We start from the raw sequence: 23,931 nt of genomic DNA, 5'->3' as shown, positions 1-23,931 counted from the left end.
GACAATTTACTAATATAATGTATATTAAATGTAAACATAAACACACATACATATATAAGTGTATAAATACATGCTTAATGAAAAACAGTGAGCGCATGACAGGTCCCAGTTATGGCAGAGGAGGTTTATTGTAGATATAGGGAAGAGACCATCCGGAGGCATTTGTAAGAGTCCAGACTGAACTGGGCCAACAGAATAAACCGGGCCATGGGGTCAGGGGTGAGAGAGGGAGGATGGGGGAACCAGGACACAAAGAGGACCAAGAGAGCTAAGGGACATGTAGCCAAAACAACTGGATTATGTGGGAATGAGAATCTTGGGGAAAAGGCTGAGGGTAGGGGTAACTATACACTAACAGGTATTGGTGATACTGAGAGGGACTGGCGCCGAGTCCACATATTAATATGCACCTCAGCTATCCGTCCAGGCTTTGGCTTTTGTTTGTTTGTTTTGAGACCTATCACTTATTTCTGAAAAAAAGCATGGGTTAGTGGCTGGGTCTCAGGACCAATTTTGTTGCATGACTGAGGTAACGTAGGCTCCAGCCTCAACTTTGTAAGAATTTGTTAGATTATCATAGCATGGCACTTTTAATCCCAGTACTCATGAGGCAGAGGCAGGAGGATCTATCTCTGACCTGGAAGCCAACCTGGTGTACATAGAGTTCTAGGACAGCTAGAATGGCGAGACCATGCTTTTAAAAGGGGGTGGGGGTTAAACCAGGTAGTGGTGGTATGCACTTCTAATCCTAGCACATGGGAGGCAGAGGCCTTGGCCAACTCTCTTAGGAGATGAAGGCCAGCCTGGTCTACAGAAGCAGTTCTAGGACAGCCATGGCTACACAAAGAAACCCTGCCTTGCAAAACAAACAAATCAACAAGAACAACAGTGGCCGGGCGGTGGTGGCGCACGCCTTTAATCCCAGCACTTGGGAGGCAGAGGCAGGCGGATTTCTGAGTCCGAGGCCAGCCTGGTCTACAAAGTGAGTTCCAGGACAGCCAGGACTATACAGAGAAACGCTGTCTCGAAAAAACCAAACCTAAACAAAACAAAACCAAAACAACAACAACAAAAAACAAAACAAAACAAAACCAAGAACAACAGCAACAAAAGTTAAGTAAAAGCAAGAATTTGTGCTTAATAAAGATTCCCAACTGTCCATAAGTGGGGAGTGCGGAGAAACAATCTCTGAATGTTTTCCATCTGAGATTCACACAAGTATTTCAATCTTTTGTGAAAAAGCTGGTATTATTACTTTTATGGGAGAGGGGTTGAGGCTACTTGTTTATTCACATTTAGCTGATGGCCAGGTCTCACTTCCTAGCTCAATTTGGCTTCCAACTAAAAGCAATCCTCTTGCCTTGCCTGGGTCTGTTTGCTTATTGCAGGCATGGGTCTGCACCCAATTTGCCTTTTTTATATTTACTTCTTCCTATTATGAAGCTGAATGCAAAAATAAATTCTTGTATAAAAAAGTTCCTGGGCTGGAGAGATGGCTCAGCAGTTAAGAGCACCAATTGCTTTTCTGAAGGTCCTGAGTTCAAATCCCAGCAACCACATTGTGGCTCACAACCATCCGTAATGAGATCTGATGCCCTCTTCTGGTGTGTCTAAAGACAGCTACAGTGTACTCACATATACATAAATAAATAAATCTTAAAAAAAAAAAAAAAAGTTCCCGAGGCGGGGACATCAAGAGAGTCCAAAGTGAACAAGATCCAGAATCAGGACATGTGAGGAGGAGGAGAAGGAGAAGGAGAGAGAGGCGAGCCAGGAGAGTAAAGGACCCAGTAACCAAATCGGCTGGATTATAAAGGGAAGGGCAGCCCAAGCCCTGAGCTGGAGAAGTTTAAGGTATGAAAAGCCTTTAAGCTTTTTAGGCTTAAAACCATCCTGTAACCATCTTGCCATCTCCAAATTTAAAATATTTAGAACCAACATACAGGGCTGGAAGAGGAGCTGCTACCGCAATAATGGGGAGGTAAAGGCAACAGGCTCAGAAGTTTAAGGCCACCCTTGAAATAAGAGATCCTGTCTCAAAATCAAGACAAAAATTTTTTTAAAAAGCAGCCATGCAGCACCGCTACAAAAGTAGAGAACTTTAAACTACTCAAAAAGGTTAAAACCTGCTTCGTTAGCCACCTGCGAAAAGAAACGAAAGAACTTTCCGGAACTTTTTTCTGAGTCCCAGAGGGGAACTACCAGAAGAAATAAACTTCCGGTGTGCCACTTCCGGCCGAGGCCTCACAGTCGGTGGCGCCCTGGCAGACCGGAAGTCTGTCACCTTTCCCGGTCCGCCTACTTCCGGAAGTGACGCGCAGCGGGGTTGCCGGAAGAAGTGGCGAAGTTACTTTTGCTTTTCGCTCAGCAAGCGCTGTTGCTTCGAGCTACTCCCAGGCTTCTGAAGTTACTTCCAAAGTGCTGTGGAGGCACAATCACCGGTGCGGACACAGAGGCAAGTGCGCCGGGCGGCCGGGCAGGTGGGACTGAGCCCGGTACGCGGATCGCCGTGGGTCCCGCTTAGCGCGCGCATCCTTCCCTCACTTTCCTCGCAGCTCTCGCCTCCCACGGCCGTTTCCAGGGCAACAGAGTCGGAGACCCCCTGCGACCCCCCTCCCGATCGCCGGTGCAGTCATGAGCCCCGCCTCCCCCTGGTGCACGGAGAGGGGCGGGGCCTGGAACAAGGTGGGCGTGACTCTACGGGGCGGGGCGTAGGGAAAGCCTATGGTTGGTGGGCGGGGGCGGGACACAGATGGGCAGAAGGCCTGCTGTAGATAGTCTGTGATTAAAGGCTTTTGATTCTTGGGGCGGGGCCTAGACCACTGTTGGGGGGGATTGGGAGGGGCAGAGGCATGGAGGGCGTGGCACAGTGAAGACCTATAATTGGCTTTGGGGGAATGAGAGGGGCGGAGCCTAGGAGGAACGGGGCGGAATTTGGGTTTCTGCTCCAGAGTGGGAAGGGGTGGGGCCAGGGACTTGATGGGATGGGTAGGGTCTGGGGTCTGTATTGGGGTGCGTTAAAGCCTTGAAGGAGCCTATGGTAGAAGGGTAATGGTTGCGCCCTGATGGGAGAGGCGGGGCAAAGTTAGGATCTCCCATGATAAGAGCACAGTTGGTGCTCACAGAAGAGGAATAGAGTTGTTGGGCTCTCTGAGGTCATGATTCGTAGAGAGGTGGAAGGAGCAGTGGGCCGGGTTGGGCATGTTAAAGTGTGTGATGTTTATTAGGAACTAGGGCTGGGAGTGGGGGCTCAATATAGAAGTTAAAAACACTGAGGTGTGGCACAGTCTTGTAATGGCAGCACTTGAGAGGCCGAGGCAGGAGTGCGGAAGATCCCAGGACAGCCTAGAGTAGTGTGTTCCAAGATTTTGGAGGTGGTTCAAGCTGTTCAGCCACATAGTTCGGGTAGCCTGAGCTGTATGAGATCATGTCTCAAGAGTCCGTGAGCACTGGAAGAAGAGACACCCCTATTATGCCCTGTAATTGGCTGGCTCCCCTATGTTCAGCAGGCTGCTTCGTGACCCACTATGTCTTCCCCCACAAGTTCTCTGGACACTCCCGTGCCTGGTGAGTGACGGGCTTTCCCTAGCCAGCCCCTTCCACAGTGTTGGAGAAGCTCACTGTCCTGTCTTCCTTTTCCTAGGGAATGGTTCTCCTCAGCCCAGTACCTCCGCCACGTCACCCACTATTAAGGAAGAGGGGCAGGAGACTGATCCTCCTCCAGGCTCTGAAGGGTCCAGCTCTGCCTACATCGTGGGTGAGATGGGGAGACAGGAACAGGGGTGTGGGGCTTTGTGAAGGAAGGGCGGGGAGATGGTGGCCCCTGTCTTTTGGTCCGCTTTCCCTTCCTTTTCTCCCTGACACCGCCGACTCGTCCTCCGGAGCCCGCCGACCTGCAGATCTTTCCCTTGGCGTTGCAGCCCCGTCCTCTCACCCTCGCTTCGGGACCTCCCATGGCCCGTTCCCCGGCTGCTGTTTCTCTTTGTCGCTATCTCTCATGGCATCTGCTCACCCCAAGTCATCTTAGAGCCAGAGGATGAGCCTGAGCGCAAGCGGAAGAAGGGGCCGGCCCCGAAGATGCTGGGCCATGAGCTGTGCCGCGTGTGCGGAGACAAGGCTTCGGGCTTCCACTACAACGTGCTCAGCTGTGAAGGCTGCAAAGGCTTCTTCCGGCGCAGTGTGGTCCACGGTGGGGCCGGGCGCTATGCCTGTCGGGGCAGCGGAACCTGCCAGATGGATGCCTTCATGCGGCGCAAGTGCCAGCTCTGCCGGCTGCGCAAGTGCAAGGAGGCTGGCATGCGGGAGCAGTGTAAGCAAGGGGTGGGGCTAGAGGGAGAGCGGGTCACCTGCAAGGGGAGGTGTAAGTGAGGCTGAGGCCCGCCTCTGAGGCCGGCTTTCCCGCAGGCGTGCTCTCTGAGGAGCAGATTCGGAAGAAAAGGATTCAGAAGCAGCAACAGCAGCAGCCACCACCCCCATCTGAGCCAGCAGCCAGCAGCTCAGGCCGGCCAGCGGCCTCCCCTGGCACTTCGGAAGCAAGCAGCCAGGGCTCCGGGGAAGGAGAGGGCATCCAGCTGACCGCGGCTCAGGAGCTGATGATCCAGCAGTTAGTTGCCGCGCAGCTGCAGTGCAACAAACGATCTTTCTCCGACCAGCCCAAAGTCACGGTATCGCCCTGCCCGGCCCTGTGGACAGAGCCCACCCAGGCTAGGGAGGGGTTTCCTAGGGCGTGCGAGTCCCCCACGTGACCGTGGTCTTTTGTGTCCCAGCCCTGGCCCCTGGGTGCAGACCCTCAGTCCCGAGATGCCCGTCAGCAACGCTTTGCCCACTTCACCGAGCTAGCCATCATCTCGGTCCAGGAGATTGTGGACTTTGCCAAGCAGGTGCCAGGGTTCTTGCAGTTGGGCCGGGAGGACCAGATCGCCCTCCTGAAGGCGTCCACCATTGAGGTAATAACTAGGCTCTAGGACGAGACCAGAGCTGAACATGGTACAGGCATGTCCTGACCCTTGTGGGGTGTAGTCAGCTGCAGGGTCCCATCCAACAAGGTATCTGGAGCCTCCAGAGAGCCAGCCAGGGAGAAAAGGGAAATGGGCTGAGGTAGAGAATAACGGAGGATATCAGATGGGCTGTTAAACAGGAAAATGACCCAAAGACTCCAAAGGAATGGATATTGGAGCCAAATCAAGGATAATGAAGTATTGAGAGTTAACTGTGTGCAGAGTTCTGAATGCTAAGAATTAAACCTCTAGCCTGGGCCTCACGGTAATGTGGGGTTAGTGGCCTTGGATGGGGCAGTGGGTGATAGAGTTGAAGGAAGGAAAGTTAAGAATGTCTTACCTGGCAGAAGGGTGGCAGCCTGCTGGTCTTGGCACATTTGACTCTGGGGCAGCTGAAGAGCCCTGTACCTTGTCACCTCCAGATCATGTTGCTAGAAACAGCCAGACGCTACAACCACGAGACAGAATGCATCACGTTCCTGAAGGACTTCACCTACAGCAAGGACGACTTCCACCGTGCAGGTCTGTGGAAGGCACTGACTTGGTCCTGGGGTTTCTGCCCCGTTGGCCCTCCAGGCCAGGCAGGCACTGGCAAGGAAAGATCATGTTTAGCGAGGCCAGATGCATCGTGTAAGAGGCACTCACAGGGTCTGTGTGGGGCGGAAGCCGGAGTAACTGTCACAGGCTGTCCTTCCTTCCCCTTTGAGTGCCCTGGGACCAGGGTCCGGTGTGAAGCTGGGCTGGGGCTGCTCTTGCAGGCTTGCAGGTGGAATTCATCAATCCCATCTTCGAGTTCTCGCGGGCCATGCGGCGGCTGGGCCTGGACGATGCAGAGTATGCCTTGCTTATCGCCATCAACATCTTCTCAGCCGATCGGCCTAATGTGCAGGAGCCCAGCCGTGTGGAGGCCCTGCAGCAGCCCTACGTGGAGGCGCTCCTCTCCTACACGAGGATCAAGCGCCCACAGGTACGGGAGCTGCCTGTTGTATATGAGCAGTCTCAGTATTGGGGTCCAGTGGCACATGTTGGGCACACTGAGCCTGGGGCCTGACCACTCAGGGTGCTGGCTTTCCAGACAAAGCTGGCTTTGCAGGACAGGGCCCCAGCAGGACCGACTTGCCTCCTCTCCCTGCAGGACCAGCTCCGCTTCCCACGCATGCTCATGAAGCTGGTGAGCCTGCGCACCCTCAGCTCCGTGCACTCGGAGCAGGTCTTTGCATTGCGACTCCAGGACAAGAAGCTGCCGCCCTTGCTGTCCGAGATCTGGGATGTGCACGAGTAGGGGCAGCCACAAGTGCCCCAGCCTTGGTGGTGTCTTCTTGAAGATGGACTCTTCACCTCTCCTCCTGGGGTGGGAGGACATTGTCACGGCCCAGTCCCTCGGGCTCAGCCTCAAACTCAGCGGCAGTTGGCACTAGAAGGCCCCACCCCACCCATTGAGTCTTCCAAGAGTGGTGAGGGTCACAGGTCCTAGCCTCTGACCGTTCCCAGCTGCCCTCCCACCCACGCTTACACCTCAGCCTACCACACCATGCACCTTGAGTGGAGAGAGGTTAGGGCAGGTGGCCCCCCACAGTTGGGAGACCACAGGCCCTCTCTTCTGCCCCTTTTATTTAATAAAAAAACAAAAATAAAGTTTGAGTACAAGCCATTCCTGAGCCCAGTGTGGAGAGGGTGGGCCATCTCTCTGCCCAGGTGACTGCGCTTGGTCTAGGTTCAGGCCACAGGGGTAGGGGTCGCTCCGCCGAAGACAGGTTATCTTCATACAGCATAGTTTGAGACACTAAGGCGGATGGAGGCCAGTGGAAAAGGAGAGGAACTTTAAGAGGAGGGTCTCAAAAGAACACTTCTTTTTTTTTTTTTTTTTTTTTTTAATTTTATTTATTTTATTATTATATGTAAGTACACTGTAGCTGTCTTCAGACACACCAGAAGAGGGCATCAGATCTCATTATGGGTGGTTGTGAGCCACCATGTGGTTGCTGGGATTTGAACTCCGGACCTTTGGAAGAGCAGTCGGGTGCTCTTACCCACTGAGCCATCTCACCAGCCCAAAAGAACACTTCTTAGGGCCAGGTTTTCAAAAGCTGAGGACTGCATCTGGCCATGAGTGTCATAAGTCAGGAAATGATTTGTGGGGCAACAGAAGTTATACAAGAACCTGGGCGTGTAGGGACTCTGAGGAAAACAGAAAAGAAGCTTGCTTCTAGCAAAGCATCAGGGTAGCATCCACTGTGGCAGTCTTCTAACGCTCCTGCAGTGGGCGCTCGGGGACCGCAGGCCAAACCCCTAAGAGCCAGGATGCTGGGGGCGTGTCCTTGTTCCGTTAGCGTCATGGGGCGGGGCCACTTGCGAGAGGCGTGGTTGTGGGTCCTCCAGAGTGGGACGTGGTTTGATCGCCCAAGCGGGCTAGGGGCGGGACCCAGCGGGCGCGCCGCAGCTCTGGGCCTGCGCGCAGAGGGTTCAGGGGTCACGGCGGCGTATCTTGTGGCGGGAAAAGCTGTTTGAGGCGGTAAGTAAGGAAGAAGAGTATGGGGCGCTCGGTCGCGCAGCTGACGCCTCGAGCAGAGTGCTCGCAGAATGTCTGCAGCTGGGGGAAGGATAGAGCAAGGCTGGCAATGCAAAGGACAGATCCCCTGGAGCTTAGGACCTGGGGTGCGCTGGACTGTCCGGGTGTGGGCTCAGCGGCGTGCACGCTAGCCAGGAGGGAGGGGCCGGAGGTGCAGGGCGTTGGTGCCTGTTCCGCTGTTCGAGAGACAAGGCGACGGTATCAGAAAGTCCAGCAAGAAGTAGGAATGAGCCGGGAATAGTGGCGCACTTTTATCCCCCGCACTCGTGAGGCAGAGACAAGCGGATCTCCGAGTTTGAGGCTAGTTTAGTTTACAGAGTGAGATCCAGGATAACCAGGGATACACAAGAGAAACCCTGCCTCAAAACCCCAAATTTTTTTTAAAAAGTAGGAATGGGAGGAAAAGTAATGCCTTAGAGCCTTTTCTTTTTTTCTTAGTGCGTGCGCTATGATGCGCACGTGGAGATCTGAGGACAACTTTGTGGCGTTGTCTCTTTCCGCTATGTGGATTCCCTAAGATCTAACTCAGGCTGTTCAGCTTGGCCAACAAGCTCAAATATCCATTCCGCTGTCACATCGGGCCCCATGTGATGCTTTATATACTAAATAGAACAAGCAAATTGATACTAGATGGGACAGTCTGCTTACCCAGTTTGGTGTTTGGTGGGGGAGGTGAGACATATCCCACAGTCCCAGAGCAACTGTCACTGCAGGGTCCCAGGGGAGGAGCCAGGTGTGAAGCTGGCAGTGTGTGAGGTACCCTGGGGAAAATGAATGGTTACTGTTTTAGTGTGCCACCATCACCACAGCGGGAGTGGGAGTGAAGACAGCTGTCCTGCAGGATGCTGCAGCTTCAGAGAGCATCCCTCTAGCGAGTGGGGCTTGCACCTGGGTCTGACTGTCCTGAGGGGAATGGGAACGTTGTGCCTCCAAGAACATCCCTGTCCGGGAAAAGGGGAGACTGAGGTGACAGAAGCAGTTTGTGGGAGTGGAGGAGCTTAAGGGGCCACCCCTCCAGGAGAGGTACAGGAATCCTTGGATCTGGCAGCCCTGGGAGAGGTGACATGAAACAATTGTTCAGCCTTTGGAGGCAGGAGGATGGCATGTTCTAAGCCTGCTAGGGCAGCTTGGTGAGATGATGTCTCAAAATGAATAAGAGAGCCAGGATGTAGTTAGTGGTACAGCCTAGAATCCCTCAGTGAGGGGTTGGGGTGGGACTCAGTATTGAGCCCTGCTGAGTTAAACCCCCAGACCTCTACTGGCTTTTGAGACTCAGGCTTTCTAGCTCAGACTTGGCTTTGAATTTGCCTTTGAGGCATACAGCTTGGATTATGGGTAATGGCAGATCCAGTATGGATTGGCTTATATCTGGGAGGTATGTTGTGAGTGACTTACTGGCGAAGCTACTGTTTGTCATAGCACCGCCTTCCCACTCTGGTCTGTGGGAGCCAGCTCCACTGCTTCCCCCGCCTCCTTCCGGAGCTGTGTGTGTGTGTGTGTGTGTGTGTGTGTGTGTGTGCGCGCGCGCGCGCGCATGCTTCCTGACCTGGTGATGGAGGGATGCTCATTTTCTGTGCAGTGCAAAGCCATGTCCCCATGTCAGTGGTCCTCAGTGGTGTCCTGCAGCTTTATTAGTGCAGCGCGTGAACTTGTGTGTTTGGTTGAACTGTTTGGAAGTTGTAGCTGGCATGATATTTCACCACCAGCACCCTACCCAGGGTCCCCTAAAAGCAGCATCTGCTTGCATCAGCACAGGGACCTGATCTGCCAGCTCGACATGGGGCAGTGCAGGTCCTGCCTGCCTTTCCTTGACTGGCTTCTCCTATACTTAGGAGACTGGCAGGGCACCTGCAGTCCCTACTCCAAACACAGAGCCTTACCCCCCAGCTTTTTAAAATCTGATCTTGCAATACAGTGTGGGGCTAAGCTTGAACTCACGATCCTCCCATCTAGGCTTCCCAGGTAACTAGCCGCAGGATAATCCTTTCTTTAGATGTCTTTGTCTTTTTTAAAATATAAAACAAAAGTAGAAGCAGGCCATTCCACGCCTTGATTTACCTACTAGAGACAAAGCCTCTTTGAGACCTTTCACATTATCGTATGGCTTCCTCATTTCTTTATACAGCTGCATAGTACTCCATTGAATAGTACTAAGGGACTCTTGAAACTGTCCCCCTGGGGAGGACATTTAGGTGGTTTCCAGTCCTTAGAGATTTTAAACAATGGTACCGGAAATAACCTTGTAAAATCAGGTTCTTCATGTGCCCTGACCTATTAGGGTCAACCCTTGCATAAGGAATTGCTTGCAGCTTTTAACACCTGTGGTTTTTGACTGAGGTGTGATTTCTATTTAGTCAACTGCACAAGTGTGTGGGAGGCAAACTCCATCCAGAACATTCCTCCATACATCCTCAGATACCAACAGTCTCCTCACTCTCTAGAAGCTAGCAGGTTTCTGGTCCAAGAGCTTTTTAAGATTGATTTATTTATACTTTGGAGTGTTTGCCTGTGTGTTCATACGAGCACAATGTGCATGCAGTGCCTGTAGTAACCCTTGCTGTCAGATCCTCTGGAATTGGAGTTACTGATGAGCTGGTGCTGGGAACCGAACCCAGGTCCTCTGCAAGAGCAGCCAGTGCTCTGAACCACCTCACCAGCCCCCAAGAATTTTCTTTTTTTTTTTTTTTTTTTTTTGTTTATTTATTATATGTAAGTACACTGTAGCTGTCCTCAGACACTCCAGAAGAGGGAGTCAGATCTTGTTAAGGATGGTTGTGAGCCACCATGTGGTTGCTGGGATTTGAACTCCTGACCTTCGGAAGAGCAGTCGGGTGCTCTTACCCACTGAGCCATCTCACCAGCCCCAAGAATTTTCTTTTTAGTTGCGTGTGTGTGTGTGTGTGTGTGTGTGTGTGTGTGTGTGCGCGCGCACACACGCATGCACAGATTCCCCTGAGGCCAGAAGAGGGCGGCAGAGCCATGGAGCTGGCCTTACAGACAGTTGTTTGCTGGTGCTGGGAACAAAAGGAACCTTGTGTTTTCTTTACAAGATCTTACTTTTAATTACTTAAAAAAGTATATAAGCCGGGCATGATGGCACACGCCTTTAATCCCAGCACTTGGGAGGCAGAGGCAGACGGATCTCTTGACTTCCAGGACAGCTGGGGTTACATAAAGAAACCCACTCTCAAACAGCAACAACAAAAAGTTTTATGTTCTTTTTTTCTGACTGCGCATGTGCCTTCGACACAATGTCGGTGACTGTCCCTCCATAAGGAAAGCATGCTGACCCTGTCACAGACACAGCACACATGGGACCCTTGCAGGCTCTGCTGTTGTGTGTTTTGTTTTATTCAGTCTCATAAGAACTTCAGGTCTTAACACAAACGCTGTGAAGTCGGCCTGGGTGCATACCACATGCCAGTTCGGATGTTTTCCCAATTTCCTTGGAGCATAGGTACACAAGCCCATCACTAGGGATTCGGTCCAACCTCATTTTATTATGTGCTGTATTGTAGGAACAACAGCATGGTGTAGCAGGTGCTGGACCATGGTTACCTCTAAGCAAACAAACACCCCTTACCCTCACCCCCACCCCCCCAGACAGGTTTTTCTAACCTTGGCTGTCGTGGAACTCACTCTAGATCAGGCTGGCCTCCAGGTGTGTACCACTACCACAACTCAGCACAGGTCGTGTGCCCCCACTCCACCCCCTCTTTTAAGCCAGTGAGTTTAGTCAGGCTGCTTATAGAGCAGGTATGAGGGACTGTTCACAGCAACATGGATGGCTGCCCTGCTAACAGTCATCTTTTATAACATTCTAACGTACTACAAACCAGAGCGTGCTGAGGGGCAGCAGGAAAACACGGTCCTTCTCTGTTTCTGGTAATTGATCCATTATATTTCTTTTTTTTTTTTTTAAGATTTATTTATTATTATTTGTAAGTACACTGTAGCTGTCTTCAGACACACCAGAAGAGGGAGTCAGATCTTGTTACGGATGGTTGTGAGCCACCATGTGGTTGCTGGGATTTGAACTCTGGACCTTCGGAAGAGCAGTCAGGTGCTCTTACCCACTGAGCCATCTCACCAGCCCCATTATATTTCTATAAGAGCAGAGGCTACAGTAAAAACATTGACTCAGTACATAAGATGGTGGCATCACAGTGGGAAAGCGGGCTGCTTGTGTGTTTACAGCCAAGGCAGCCACTGCCAGAAACCCTGGGTTTATTACCTTTGTGTTCTAAGTTGGCTTTGGGGTGTCGGCTGTTGCCAAGCTTCTCATAGCGGTCCTGGGTCCACTTAGGGTTGTGGTCCACAGTGTGAGCAGCTTGGTAGGCAAATGTGAGCACACTATAGCTGTAGAGACGGTTGTGGGCCTTCATGTGGTTGTTGGGAATTGAATTTTTAGGACTTCTGCTCACTCTGGTCAGGGCCCGCTTGCTCAGTCCCTGCTCGCTCCGGCCCAAAGATCCATTTATTATACATAAGTACACTGTGGCTGACTTCTGAGCCACCATGTGGTTGCTGGGATTTGAACTCAGGACCTTTGGAAGAGCAGTCAGTGTTCTTGCCTGCTGAGCCCTCTCCCCTGCCAGCTCCTGAGTGTTTTAAGCATCCAGGTCTACTTGCTTCCTGGTGATAGTGGTCCCCCGCTGGTGACACTGTGGGGAGACAAGCAGCCACGCAAGTAACTCCATTGTCCGACACATGATGGAGTCATGATTTGTGCTCATCCATGGGTGTGTGTGGATTCCAGAAGTAGAGCCTGGATATCACGCCTCGGGCACTGCCTGCCTTGGTTTTGGAGAAAAGGTTTCTCTCAGACCTTGGAGACTTCTCGTTGTCTCCTCAGAGACCTGAGAGAAACAGCCAGGTCTGGTTTGGCTCAGAGCTTCGGTTTGTGTCACTGGGTTCAGCTAGTTCTGAGGGGTTGGGGAGGCTGGGGCCTAGCCATCTGTCAAAGGCAAGTTCCTAGAGACCCGCTTCCTCTTGTGTCTCCCGTCACCTAGTCAGCTGTCAGTTTATGAGTACAGGGATTGGGGAGGCGACTGAGTGGGTAAAGTGTCCGCTGTGCAGGCATGAAGACCTGAGTTCAGTTCCCAGCACACAGGCAAGAGACCTCTGGGAGTGCATTATGTCCAGCACTGAGGACTCAGAAACAGGCCGATCCCTGGGCTATGTGGCCATCTCCAGGTCAGAGGGAGGGAACTGGGAATGAGGTCCCACTTAGATCTTACTGAGCACCACCTTGCCCACAGATGGATTGTAAGCGGCGACAAGGACCAGGCCCTGGGGTGCCCCCAAAGCGGGCTCGAGGGCACCTCTGGGATGAGGACGAGCCTTCGCCGTCGCAGTTTGAGGCGAACCTGGCACTGCTGGAGGAAATAGAGGCTGAGAACCGGCTGCAGGAGGCAGAGGAGGAGCTGCAGCTGCCCCCAGAGGGCACCGTGGGTGGTAGGCCCCACCTCCCAACCCATCCCACCCATACAGAGATCCTGAGAGATGGCTCGCATCTACCAAGGGTTTCCTTTGACTCTGTGTCAGTGGGGTCCCTCCTGGCTGACAGCTTGTATTTCAGGGGTGTTCTTGCTGTTGCCAGTTGATTTCAAACCCTTAAACTTGAGTAATTCTCCCAGCTCATTGTCTGCAGTGTCGAGGCTGCACTTCCTGGTTTCTCAGCTTTAGTCCGTGACCCCTGGCTTTCCTACCACCTAACCCAGACCACCACCACCACCACCCAACTTCCCTCTGTGATCAAGCGGGAGTTGCTCCTGTGGAAGACCTCTCATCTCATGGAGCCTCTCATTTCAATCCAGGGCAGTTTTCCACTGCAGACATTGACCCTCGGTGGCGGCGGCCCACCCTACGTGCCCTGGACCCCAGCACGGAGCCCCTCATCTTCCAGCAGCTGGAGATTGACCACTATGTGGGTGAGTTGGCAGGGGAGGCAGGTGCACCGGCACCCGCAGAGCACGCAGGCGGGATGTGGTTCACCTCATTCCTCTCAGCGTGGGAGCCAGGCTCAGAGGACTGTAAACTGGCCTTAGCAGGTAAAGGCACATGATACCAAGCCTGGTTCCAACCCTGGGAACCCACACAAAGGTGAAAGGAGAGAACCAACTCTCAAAGGTGTCTTTTGACCTCCGCACTCATCAGCAAATAAACGTTATTAGAAGATCCCACTAGGGGAGTTGGGGTAGACACAGCTCAGTGGGAGAGCTCCTGCCTGGAATTCCTCAGTGACCACTGGGATGTAGCTCTACACAGCCACTGTTTTATTCTCAGCGCCCCAAGGGAAAAACTGGATTTCACTGTAATGCTGGCTCTGCCTCTGGGTGGAGAAGGGCATCAGGAAGGACTGTGAAGGGCGAGGCCCCGAGGCATCAGTGACATCCTTCAGTGTGGCCTCCGGTCCTGAGGGGTGTTCTCGGACCCCTCCCCTAGGCTCAGCACCACCCCTGCCAGAAGGGCCCCTGCCATCCCGGAACTCAGTGCCCATACTGAGGGCCTTTGGGGTCACCGATGAAGGCTTCTCCGTCTGCTGCCACATACAGGGCTTTGCCCCCTACTTCTACACCCCCGCGCCTCCTGGTGAGTGTTCCCTGACCTGAGGGCCTTGTTCCTGGACTCCAGAATTTCCTTTGCTCTTCTGACTGGCCTCCTACACCAGGTTTTGGGGCCGAGCACCTGAGTGAGCTGCAGCAGGAGCTGAACGCAGCCATCAGCCGGGACCAGCGCGGTGGGAAGGAGCTCTCAGGGCCGGCAGTGCTGGCAATAGAGCTATGCTCCCGTGAGAGTGAGTGTGGCCTGGGGGGGTGGGGGGTGGGGGTAGGGTGCCCTGGTAGGTGTGTGCCAACCTCCTTTCTCCGCAGGCATGTTTGGGTACCACGGTCATGGCCCTTCTCCATTTCTCCGCATCACCCTGGCACTACCCCGCCTTATGGCACCAGCCCGCCGCCTTCTGGAACAGGGTGTCCGAGTGCCAGGCCTGGGCACCCCGAGCTTCGCACCCTACGAAGCCAACGTGGACTTTGAGATCCGGTGCTGTCCTGTCTCCCCTTTGCCCTACTCCCGCCTCAGTCCCCTCAGGCGGCCCTTGCCAACTGACACGCCACTCTTCCAGGTTCATGGTGGATGCTGACATTGTGGGATGCAACTGGTTGGAGCTGCCAGCTGGAAAGTACGTTCGGAGGGCGGAGAAGAAGGTAAGAGCACCCCGGGGCGGGGTGGGGAGCCAGGACCTGGTGCCGATGTCGCTCCTACCTTGTGCAACCCGCTACCTTTCCCCAGGCCACCCTGTGTCAGCTGGAGGTGGACGTGCTGTGGTCAGATGTGATCAGTCACCCACCGGAGGGGCAGTGGCAGCGCATTGCACCCCTGCGTGTGCTTAGCTTCGACATCGAGTGTGCTGGCCGAAAAGGTTTGTCCCGGGAGCCTGGGCTCCTTCTCTCTGTCTGGGCATTGGTGATGTGCCAGGCCCCTGTGGAGGGGTGAGTGGGTGGAAGGAGTGCTCCCTACAGAGAGAGCCCTGAGCACAAAGGCACCAGGGCCTGGGGCTGTCCCACCCATGTGGCTGGAACAGGGGCTGGAGCTGAGAGGCTGTGGATGAGCAGGTGTGGGGACCGTGGATGGACCGGGACAGGGGACGAGCAGGAATGAGGTCCCTGTGTCTTCCCCTCTGCAGGCATCTTCCCTGAGCCTGAGCGTGACCCCGTGATCCAGATCTGTTCTCTGGGGCTGCGCTGGGGGGAGCCGGAGCCATTCTTGCGTCTGGCACTCACGCTGCGGCCCTGTGCCCCCATCCTGGGTGCCAAAGTGCAGAGCTATGAGCGGGAAGAAGACCTGCTCCAGGTGGGTCCTCCCTCCTCAGGTGCCACCTGCCCTGTGTCCCCAGCCATGCCAGTGACCCTTCTCTAGGACGACACCGTGTCCTCGGGGTTGGGCTGTGTGTTTTCCTGAGTTCCACGGCGTTTTTGCAAGTGCGGAGGTTGTCTTGGATATTCTGAAGAGAAGGTAGCTGAGGTAAAGACAGCCTGGTTGGCCTTTGTGTCCGTCCCCTCCACAGGCCTGGGCCGACTTCATCCTTGCCATGGACCCTGACGTGATCACCGGCTACAACATTCAGAACTTTGACCTCCCATACCTCATCTCTCGGGCACAGGCCCTAAAGGTGAGGGAAGCTGGATCTTTTCCCATCCCTCGAGGCCATCCTTGCCCCGGGCCAGCCGGCTGCTCTGGAGTCCAGGTGTGCGTTACCTCACTTTAGCTGGAGCCGGAAATTCGTCGCTGTGGACAGGAGGCGGGCGCCTTGAGAGTCCGGCCCTCCACACCATCACCGTCACTGCGTCACTGTCTCTGCCTCCATAGCCAGGCCTCCTTTAGAATTCACTGGCAAGGGGGAAGGGGAAACGGGGGCATGGAAGAGGAAAGGGGTACATGCTTTGGAGCGCGGCAAAGGCTGGGTGCTATGGAAAGGGAAGAGTGAGCCTTTTCACACTTCCACTGTAGCCAGCTGCACACTTACCCGGTGCAGGAGGCTGCAGAGGTGACCCTCTGGGTGTTAGTGAGCCTGAGGGCAGGCAGGCCCTCCCCTCCTGGGCCTGGTTCTAATGGCCTTCCTGGGCTGCATCTGCTTGGGCCTTTCTTCTGTGCCTCAGTCAAGTCTCCCTGCGTCCTTTTTCTAGGGCAAGCTCTGTTACAAGAGGGGTCCTGGGCGATGCACAGAGGGGAATCTGCCCGAACAGGATACACTGTATCACTTTCCTGCTTTCTGCAGCTGTAGCCCATTTGGTGATGAGTAGGCAGAGCCGACTTCACTGCCTGGCTGCAGGGAGACCCTACCATTGTGTCCTGGGCACCTCACCCTCAGCCCCTCTCCTCTAAGACTCCCTCTCTCTGCCAGACTGTACCCCAGCGCCGCCCCTGTTGTCTTCTCTGCCCTCCCCCAATAGTCCATGTCTCTACCTATAGCCCATCAGGCCCCCAGTCTCTCAGTCTCCCCGGGGCTATAGCTCTCAACTCTGTCCCTGATCAATACCTCGTCCCACCCAAGCAGTCTCCGCCTGCAGCTCATCTTCTCCAGACCCAGGAGTGCCATGGCTGGTCTCTGTCCCTGTTCTGAGGGCCTAAGGCTAGATTCAGAGTTGAGCTGACAGGTCTGCACCACAGCAAGGCTCTCCCCATGCTCCTCAGGTGGACCGCTTCCCTTTCCTGGGCCGCGTGACTGGTCTCCGCTCCAACATCCGTGACTCCTCCTTCCAATCAAGGCAGGTCGGCCGGCGGGACAGTAAGGTGATCAGCATGGTGGGTCGCGTTCAGATGGATATGCTGCAGGTATGTAGGAACCCCACTCGCCCTCCCCAGCCCCCAACACGCTGCCTTAAACAGAAGCTCCACCCACCTGAGGCGGCACCCTGACCCACCCACCTAAGTACCACAGACCCTCTAGACCCCATCCCACGACTCTTGAGGTTGCGTGGAGATACCCTTCCCCACACCTCTGAGGCCCCGCCCCACCCCAACCTGCGCAGGTGCTGCTTCGGGAACACAAGCTCCGCTCCTACACGCTCAACGCTGTGAGTTTCCACTTCCTGGGCGAGCAGAAGGAGGACGTTCAGCACAGCATCATCACCGACCTGCAGGTGCCGCCACTCCACCAAGTCCCTCCCCGCCTCCCTCCTGGCTGAGCCCCTGACTGACTGAGCCCCTGACCCCACATGCCCATCCCCAGAATGGGAACGAACAGACGCGCCGCCGCCTGGCCGTGTACTGCCTGAAGGACGCCTTTCTGCCACTCCGACTACTAGAGCGCCTTATGGTGCTGGTGAATAATGTGGAGATGGCGCGTGTCACGGGTGTACCCCTTGGGTACCTGCTCACCCGGGGCCAGCAGGTCAAGGTCGTGTCTCAGCTGCTGCGCCAGGTGAGGGACTGCACCTGGTTGGCCACACACGTGTGCACACCCTACCCGGTACCCGGATACTCACTCCGCCCTTTCTCCAGGCCATGCGCCAGGGGCTGCTGATGCCTGTGGTGAAGACCGAGGGCAGTGAGGACTACACGGGAGCCACAGTCATTGAGCCCCTCAAAGGGTAAGGACTGTGCTGGGCACAGTGGGGCACTTGTCATCCCAGCACTGGGAGGAGTTCAAGGGCAGCCTGGACGACTTGAGACCCTGTATGTAAGAATGTTAAAAAGGAAAGGCCCTGGGGTGGGGGGCTGTGTGGGGCTGACTCCCCCATTCTCCCTCAGGTACTATGACGTCCCCATTGCCACCCTGGACTTCTCCTCCTTGTACCCATCCATCATGATGGCCCATAATCTGTGCTACACCACGCTGCTCCGACCTGGGGCTGCCCAGAAGCTGGGGTATGCTGCCTTTATCTAGGCTGCCCCCCCCCCCAAGCCTCCCTGAGCCCTGGTTTCCGGACTTGAAAGATCAGGTCCAGGGAAATGAGAGTCAGGGATTTGATGGGCTGTGGATGCGGCAGATGGGGAGGCTGCAGCAGGTCCTGGGGGAGCTGGGGAAAGGCAGGCTACTGGGGAGCTGGGTAGTTCGGAAGCCCAGCCTCCTGTGTCTCCTTCCCCAGCCTTAAACCAGATGAGTTCATCAAGACACCCACTGGGGATGAGTTTGTGAAGTCATCTGTACGGAAGGGCCTCCTGCCCCAGATCCTGGAGAATCTGCTGAGTGCCCGCAAGAGGTGGGCTGTGGGCTCTGCCCCGCCTTAGTGCCCAGCTCCCCCGTGCTGACTTAGCCCTGGTATTCTGCAGCTGTGGCTGCCTTAGATGAGGTGCCTTTCCAGGTGTTACCCCGTGCCTGGTGGGCCTACGTTCTGAGCAGTGCACAGCACATCCAGCTATATTTGGCACCGCTTTCCAGTCAGGCCTGGGTGCCACCTGGACACCCTTCAATAGCCTTCATCCTGCCTCCACCTAGGGCCAAGGCTGAGCTGGCTCAGGAGACGGACCCCCTGCGGCGACAGGTCTTGGACGGCCGGCAACTGGCACTAAAAGTGAGTGCCAACTCCGTATATGGCTTCACTGGTGCCCAGGTGGGCAAGCTGCCATGTTTGGAGATCTCCCAGGTAAGCCCTCAGGACCCCGATGGGCGGCTGGATTACTGGCCGCCTGCATTGAGGGGTCGGTTTAGTCAGGGGGTATGCCAGTATGGCAGGAGCCACAGATGTCAGATCATGCTCTGGACCCTGTGTACAGTCCTGAGAGACCTGACTACCTTTCCTTGGTGCTCGTTGCTCGCAGTCTAGTAGGACAGGGACTCTGGTCAGGTAATGGTTATGGTACAGTAGCTTACAGGGCTCTGTCAGTGAGGGATGTGTTCCGGATGCTGGGTCACCCTTACCCTAGCAGCTGCCCCTCTGCTCACCTCTCCCACGTCCCTGTGGCGGGTGGGGGTGGGGGGCGTGGCCAGACTGGATCCAGTGGCTCACTTGATGTTGGCCTCTGTCCCAAGTGTGAGGACCCTAGTGAGGACCGTAGCCAGTACCAGCTGGAACAGGAATAGGAAAGAACTGCCCCCACCTCCCTCACCAACTTGGCAGCTCTGGGCTCAGACAGAAACAGATTAGCAGTGAGAGAATGTGAGGCCTAAGGTGCAGCCGTGCGTGGTCTGGGGCTGATCCTATTGTAAGGGAGCCTGAGGTGCCACTACCCTGTCTGGTCACAGACCTGGTACTTGGCTGTCTCCACAGTGAGGGGTAACATGTCAGGGCATTTAGCTAGGGAATGTCCCTAAGAAGGTGGCAGGATTTTCACAGGATGGGTTACAGGGTTTAGAGGCTGAGCGTCTAACAGAAGAAGCTGCTGCTGCCTCAGCTCCGGCTCCCAGAATCCCACAGTCCCTGTTACCTCACCTCCTGAGCAGAGATCTCTGCTGTGACTCAAGGGCTCAGGGAAGCCGATTGCCTGGAAGGATGCCCAGGCACTCAGGTGTCTCCCAGGAGCTGGGCCCCTAGCCAGACTCGCCTCTGCTGCAGTCACCCGCCTGCCTGCCTGCCTGCCTGCCCTCACTCCTAGCAGCCCACAGAGATGGGGTGGGTGTTGGGACCTTAGGCCAAAGGAGCCACTGACAACCCTGTCTGTCGCCTCTTATGGCGAGATAACAAGCTACAGAGTCATCCCAGAATAAAATTTGGAAAAAGGAACGCAGAGCAGATGCACACAAGACAAGTCAGATGTGGCTTCCTCAGCTGTCCCATGACCTCATGAAACCCAGGCAGGCAGAGAGCATTCTGCTGTCACGCCCCAGTACCCAGCCAGCCTCATCCCCACCTGTAAAATGGCACAGACATCAGGGTGTAGTGATGTCATCCTGCACTTCCACCCGTTTGTGAAGCTGTGCGGCTGGGGCGAGAGGCCTGTAAGAAGACTGGGGACCTGGTCTAGCTCAATGGCACAGCCGCTTCTTACAAGCTTCCAGTGAGGGGCTGGGTGTGACCCAGTGACAGAGCCTCTGCTTGCTCTGTATGAGACCCTGGCTGCATTCCTGGGGGGTGGGGTGGGGTGGCTCTTTGTCCTCTGAGAACGTACACTTTGGGGCTGCAGTCCTGTCTGATAGGCCGATGCTTGAAAGTAGCAGGAGTGGGTCCTCCCCGACCCAGCGGATCCAGCTTCTGTGTCCTCATCCTCCCTGGTTTTGCCCCTAACAGAGTGTCACTGGGTTCGGGCGGCAGATGATTGAGAAAACCAAGCAGCTTGTGGAGTCCAAGTACACCGTGGAAAATGGCTACGATGCCAACGCCAAGGTCAGGGCCTGCCCGCTCTCCAGGGTCCCCGGGCTTCCTACCATGGCAGCTCCTGGGTTGAGAAGAGGCATCCCTCACGCATGTACCCTGGCAGGTAGTCTACGGTGACACGGACTCTGTGATGTGCCGGTTTGGCGTCTCCTCTGTGGCTGAAGCAATGTCTCTGGGGCGGGAGGCTGCAAACTGGGTATCCAGTCACTTCCCATCACCCATCCGGCTGGAGTTCGAGAAGGTGCGTGCATCCTCTGTACTCAGCTCAGTGGAGACATTAGGGGTCTTATCAATTAGTGATGGTCTCCTATGACAGTACAGTAGTGTGGGGGTCCCCAGGCTGGGAGTCTTGCAGTGTTCTGGGTTGTAGCTGAGGCCCCTGTTGTGCAAACCAGTGGTACATTTTGGATCTGTCTGCATGTACGTGGCTCCAGTTCTCGCCAGAAGCTCAAACATGACACCCCTGGCTTCTCATCCAGGGTTATCTCAGCTCAGGGCTCACTTGGTCCTGTCTCTTCCCATGGCTGCAAGACTTTACAGTGTCACCTGTCTGGATTTCATAATTTCGGGGCCAGCCTTAGGCCTATGGCATTATGTCAAGTGGGTTTCTGGGGTGCTGGAGAGTGCTGGGCCTTCTTGGGATTCATTCCTTGCCTGTTGTGTTTCCTGGTCTCGGGATTCGGGGCGGAGGAATGTGCACAGGCCATGGAGGAATGTGCACAGGCTCCGCCCATGGGTCCTTTGCAGGTTTACTTCCCATACCTGCTCATCAGCAAGAAGCGCTATGCTGGCCTGCTCTTCTCCTCCCGCTCTGATGCCCATGACAAAATGGACTGCAAGGGCCTGGAGGCTGTGCGCAGGGACAACTGTCCCCTGGTGGCCAACCTCGTTACATCCTCTCTGCGCCGGATCCTCGTGGACCGGTGTGTGTGTGTGTGTGTGTGTGTGTGTGTGTGTGTCTGTGTCTGTCCCACCTAGGCCAAGAAGTCAGCCTCCTGCAGACCCAGGGGCCTCTCATACCTTGGGAACCCAGGTGGCTCAGGGGTGGGGCGGTGGTAAATCAGGCTGGCAGCTGTGACTGCCTGTGGCCTTTCCCGCCTCTGCACTTAACCCCAACCCCAGTGTCAGCCCAGAGTGCAAGATGCCTAGATCCTAGCTGGTAAAAGTTGCATCCCCATCCCGTAGTGCCTGTGGACATCCTCCCTCCCCCCTCTCTCTCTCAGGGACCCTGATGGGGCAGTAGCCCATGCCAAGGACGTCATCTCGGACCTGCTGTGCAACCGCATAGACATCTCCCAGCTGGTCATCACCAAAGAGTTGACCCGCGCAGCAGCAGACTATGCTGGCAAGCAGGCTCACGTGGAGCTGGCTGAGAGGTGGGCAGCCACACAGCTTCCTGCAGCTGGCTCCACTCCACCCTCCCCAAACCTCATCCAACCCCCTTATCCGCAGGATGAGGAAGCGCGACCCCGGCAGTGCGCCCAGCCTGGGTGACCGAGTCCCCTATGTGATCATTGGTGCTGCTAAGGGTGTGGCCGCCTACATGAAGTCGGAGGTCAGGCCCACCTGGGCTGGGCCCCTCCCAGAATTTCACTTCTGCTTTCCTGGGGCGGCCATGCCCCTGGGCCATACTTAGTGTAGTGCCTCCCTGGGCAGAGTTGGCTGCTGCGCCCTCCCCACCTGGGTTGCCAACTCTATTTGTCTTTGTCATCTCCAAGCCTGGATGCTTCTGACCCCTGCACCCTATCCATGGCCCTTCTCCCATGGGGAAACTAACTCTTGGCGATCTGAGGGTCCCCACCCAGACCCGAGTCACAGTTCCAGGCCCACCCCTTTATCAGAGCCTGCAGATACAGTGTGTAGCTCTCTAGCCCCTAGCCCATGCCCCTCTGCAGCCATTGGTGACCCTGGCCTGCCCACAGGACCCCCTGTTTGTGCTGGAGCACAGCCTGCCCATCGACACTCAGTACTACCTGGAGCAGCAGCTGGCCAAGCCGCTCTTGCGCATCTTTGAGCCCATCCTGGGTGAGGGCCGTGCAGAGTCTGTGCTGCTGCGTAAGTGGACCGCCCAGGAGGGAGTGTGAGCGGGGAAAGGGGCCGAGGCGGAGGCAGGGACAAGGCCATTCAGCTTCCCTCCTCTAGGCGGTGACCACACACGATGCAAGACTGTGCTCACCAGCAAGGTGGGCGGCCTCTTGGCCTTCACCAAGCGCCGCAACTGTTGCATTGGCTGCCGCTCCGTAATCGACCATCAAGGTGAGACCGAGTTACAGCCCTTATACCCACTGGTCGGGCCCTGCCACAGGACTCCATTCTGCCTGCACTCCAGCGGAGGGTCCTCGCCTGCCCCGGGGTTCCCCAGGGGAGTTTTCCCCACACACTTGGGCCCTTGTTCTCTTGCCTCTGGGGACTTTCAGAAGCCGGGATGGGCAGCGGGTGGAGAAGAGATGCAGGGATGGAGACTAGAACCTGGCTTGGTCCCAATACCTCTGTGCTCACCCACCCCACCCCCAGGAGCCGTGTGTAAGTTCTGTCAGCCACGGGAGTCGGAGCTCTATCAGAAGGAGGTGAGTGAGGCAGGGAGGGAGCTGGAGCACGCCTGATCCGAACAGCCCTGCTCAAGCCACTGTGTCCCCAGGTGTCACACCTGAATGCCTTGGAAGAACGGTTCTCTCGCCTCTGGACACAGTGTCAACGCTGCCAGGGCAGCTTGCATGAGGACGTCATCTGTACCAGGTGTGCCCTCCCCCCTCCTGCCATCAGACTCCTGACCCAGCTGTGGGACCTCACTGCAGAATGGGCAGGGTCTGCCTGGGCTTGGTCTCTGCCTAGCCTCCCCCGGGGTGGGGCCGGGCTTTCCCCAGGGAACAGGCGGGCGGGGCGGGTTCCCACGCCAGGTGACAGCTGATATACAGCTGTCTACCTCTAGGGGTACTGCTGTTATCGGCTTCCCTATGCCCGATAAGCAAACAGCCCCCTCCCCTGGGTGGGCAGCAGGAAGGGGTCAAAGTCCTGGGAACAGCCCCTGACCACCATCCTCCGCAGCCGTGACTGTCCCATCTTCTACATGCGCAAGAAGGTGCGCAAGGACCTGGAAGACCAGGAACGGCTGCTGCAGCGCTTTGGACCGCCCGGCCCTGAGGCCTGGTGACCTGACACGGGACAAGGAATAAAGTTCAGATCTTTTGCTACTGGCTGTGTGTTGTGGTCTTTGGGAACAGGTTGGGTTTCATGGTGTAGACTCTGTACAACCCTCTGGAGCCCCAGTGTGCCTGCCTGTGTCCACACAGGACTGACATCTCTGTTTTCCCTCTGAAACCCAGCATGGGACCCTACTACTCTGTTTTGCCCCTCCCCAGGGGACTGGTGGCCACCCAGCTGGCATTAGGTGCTGTCCAGGCCTGGGGCAGCCCCTAGCACACCTCAGGGCAACATGGGACCCTCCCTGTCACGGCACAGCCATGGAGTAGCTCCCACCAGAGGGTCCTGGTGGTCTGTCTCCCCGGGCTTCCCCTCAGCTCTTGGGAGATTCCCTGTCCTCATACTGTGTCTGGGCTTCATGTTCCCTGCCATCCTGTCCTGGTCACCATTGGTCCCTCTGACATCC

General features: G+C 55.7%; 2 protein-coding genes and 1 non-coding gene across 11 annotated transcripts; all 3 read left to right on the top strand.

Annotated features, from left to right (window-relative positions):
- The first annotated feature begins 2,295 nt into the window (after positions 1–2,295).
- Nr1h2 (nuclear receptor subfamily 1, group H, member 2) lies at positions 2,296–6,648 on the top strand. 8 transcript variants are annotated; one of them, XM_030242378.1, is made up of 10 exons: positions 2,296–2,455; positions 2,556–2,685; positions 3,510–3,567; positions 3,644–3,757; positions 3,921–4,309; positions 4,405–4,664; positions 4,767–4,946; positions 5,420–5,519; positions 5,756–5,964; positions 6,133–6,648. In XM_030242378.1, exons 5-10 carry the CDS (start codon positions 4,078–4,080, stop codon positions 6,277–6,279), a joined length of 1,128 nt encoding a protein of 375 aa, XP_030098238.1. In that variant the 5' UTR covers positions 2,296–2,455; positions 2,556–2,685; positions 3,510–3,567; positions 3,644–3,757; positions 3,921–4,077; the 3' UTR covers positions 6,280–6,648. The 8 variants fall into 8 exon arrangements, with proteins under 8 accessions (XP_030098238.1, XP_006540867.1, XP_030098237.1 ...); XM_006540804.3 differs by having other exon boundaries at positions 3,507–3,567; positions 4,019–4,309; NM_001285519.1 differs by having other exon boundaries at positions 2,299–2,455; positions 4,028–4,309.
- An 800-nt stretch (positions 6,649–7,448) lies between these two features.
- Pold1 (polymerase (DNA directed), delta 1, catalytic subunit) lies at positions 7,449–23,520 on the top strand. Of its 2 annotated transcripts, none has more exons than NM_011131.3 (27): positions 7,449–7,509; positions 12,828–13,023; positions 13,386–13,499; positions 14,014–14,160; positions 14,240–14,365; positions 14,442–14,610; positions 14,693–14,774; positions 14,860–14,989; positions 15,254–15,420; positions 15,635–15,739; positions 16,762–16,902; positions 17,100–17,210; positions 17,300–17,491; positions 17,572–17,660; positions 17,821–17,937; positions 18,159–18,272; positions 18,509–18,656; positions 20,238–20,333; positions 20,428–20,565; positions 21,072–21,247; positions 21,548–21,700; positions 21,777–21,879; positions 22,247–22,379; positions 22,467–22,580; positions 22,839–22,891; positions 22,963–23,060; positions 23,370–23,520. In NM_011131.3, the coding sequence occupies exons 2-27, from the start codon at positions 12,828–12,830 to the stop codon at positions 23,473–23,475; spliced, it is 3,318 nt and encodes a 1,105-aa protein (NP_035261.3). In that variant the 5' UTR covers positions 7,449–7,509; the 3' UTR covers positions 23,476–23,520. The 2 variants fall into 2 exon arrangements, with proteins under 2 accessions (NP_035261.3, XP_030098080.1); XM_030242220.1 differs by lacking the exon at positions 7,449–7,509 and adding an exon at positions 10,237–11,451.
- On the top strand, positions 18,086–18,158 carry Mir7053 (microRNA 7053). The gene has a single exon (NR_106020.1). It is a non-coding gene; the product is annotated as a microRNA 7053 (primary transcript).
- Positions 23,521–23,931: the final 411 nt, after the last annotated feature.

This window comes from Mus musculus, chromosome 7 (assembly GCF_000001635.26).
Source record: "Mus musculus strain C57BL/6J chromosome 7, GRCm38.p6 C57BL/6J".
NCBI lineage: Eukaryota > Metazoa > Chordata > Mammalia > Rodentia > Muridae > Mus > Mus musculus.
The sequence above is the reverse complement of the archived record's forward strand: the minus strand, read 5'-3'. Positions and strand labels throughout refer to the sequence as shown.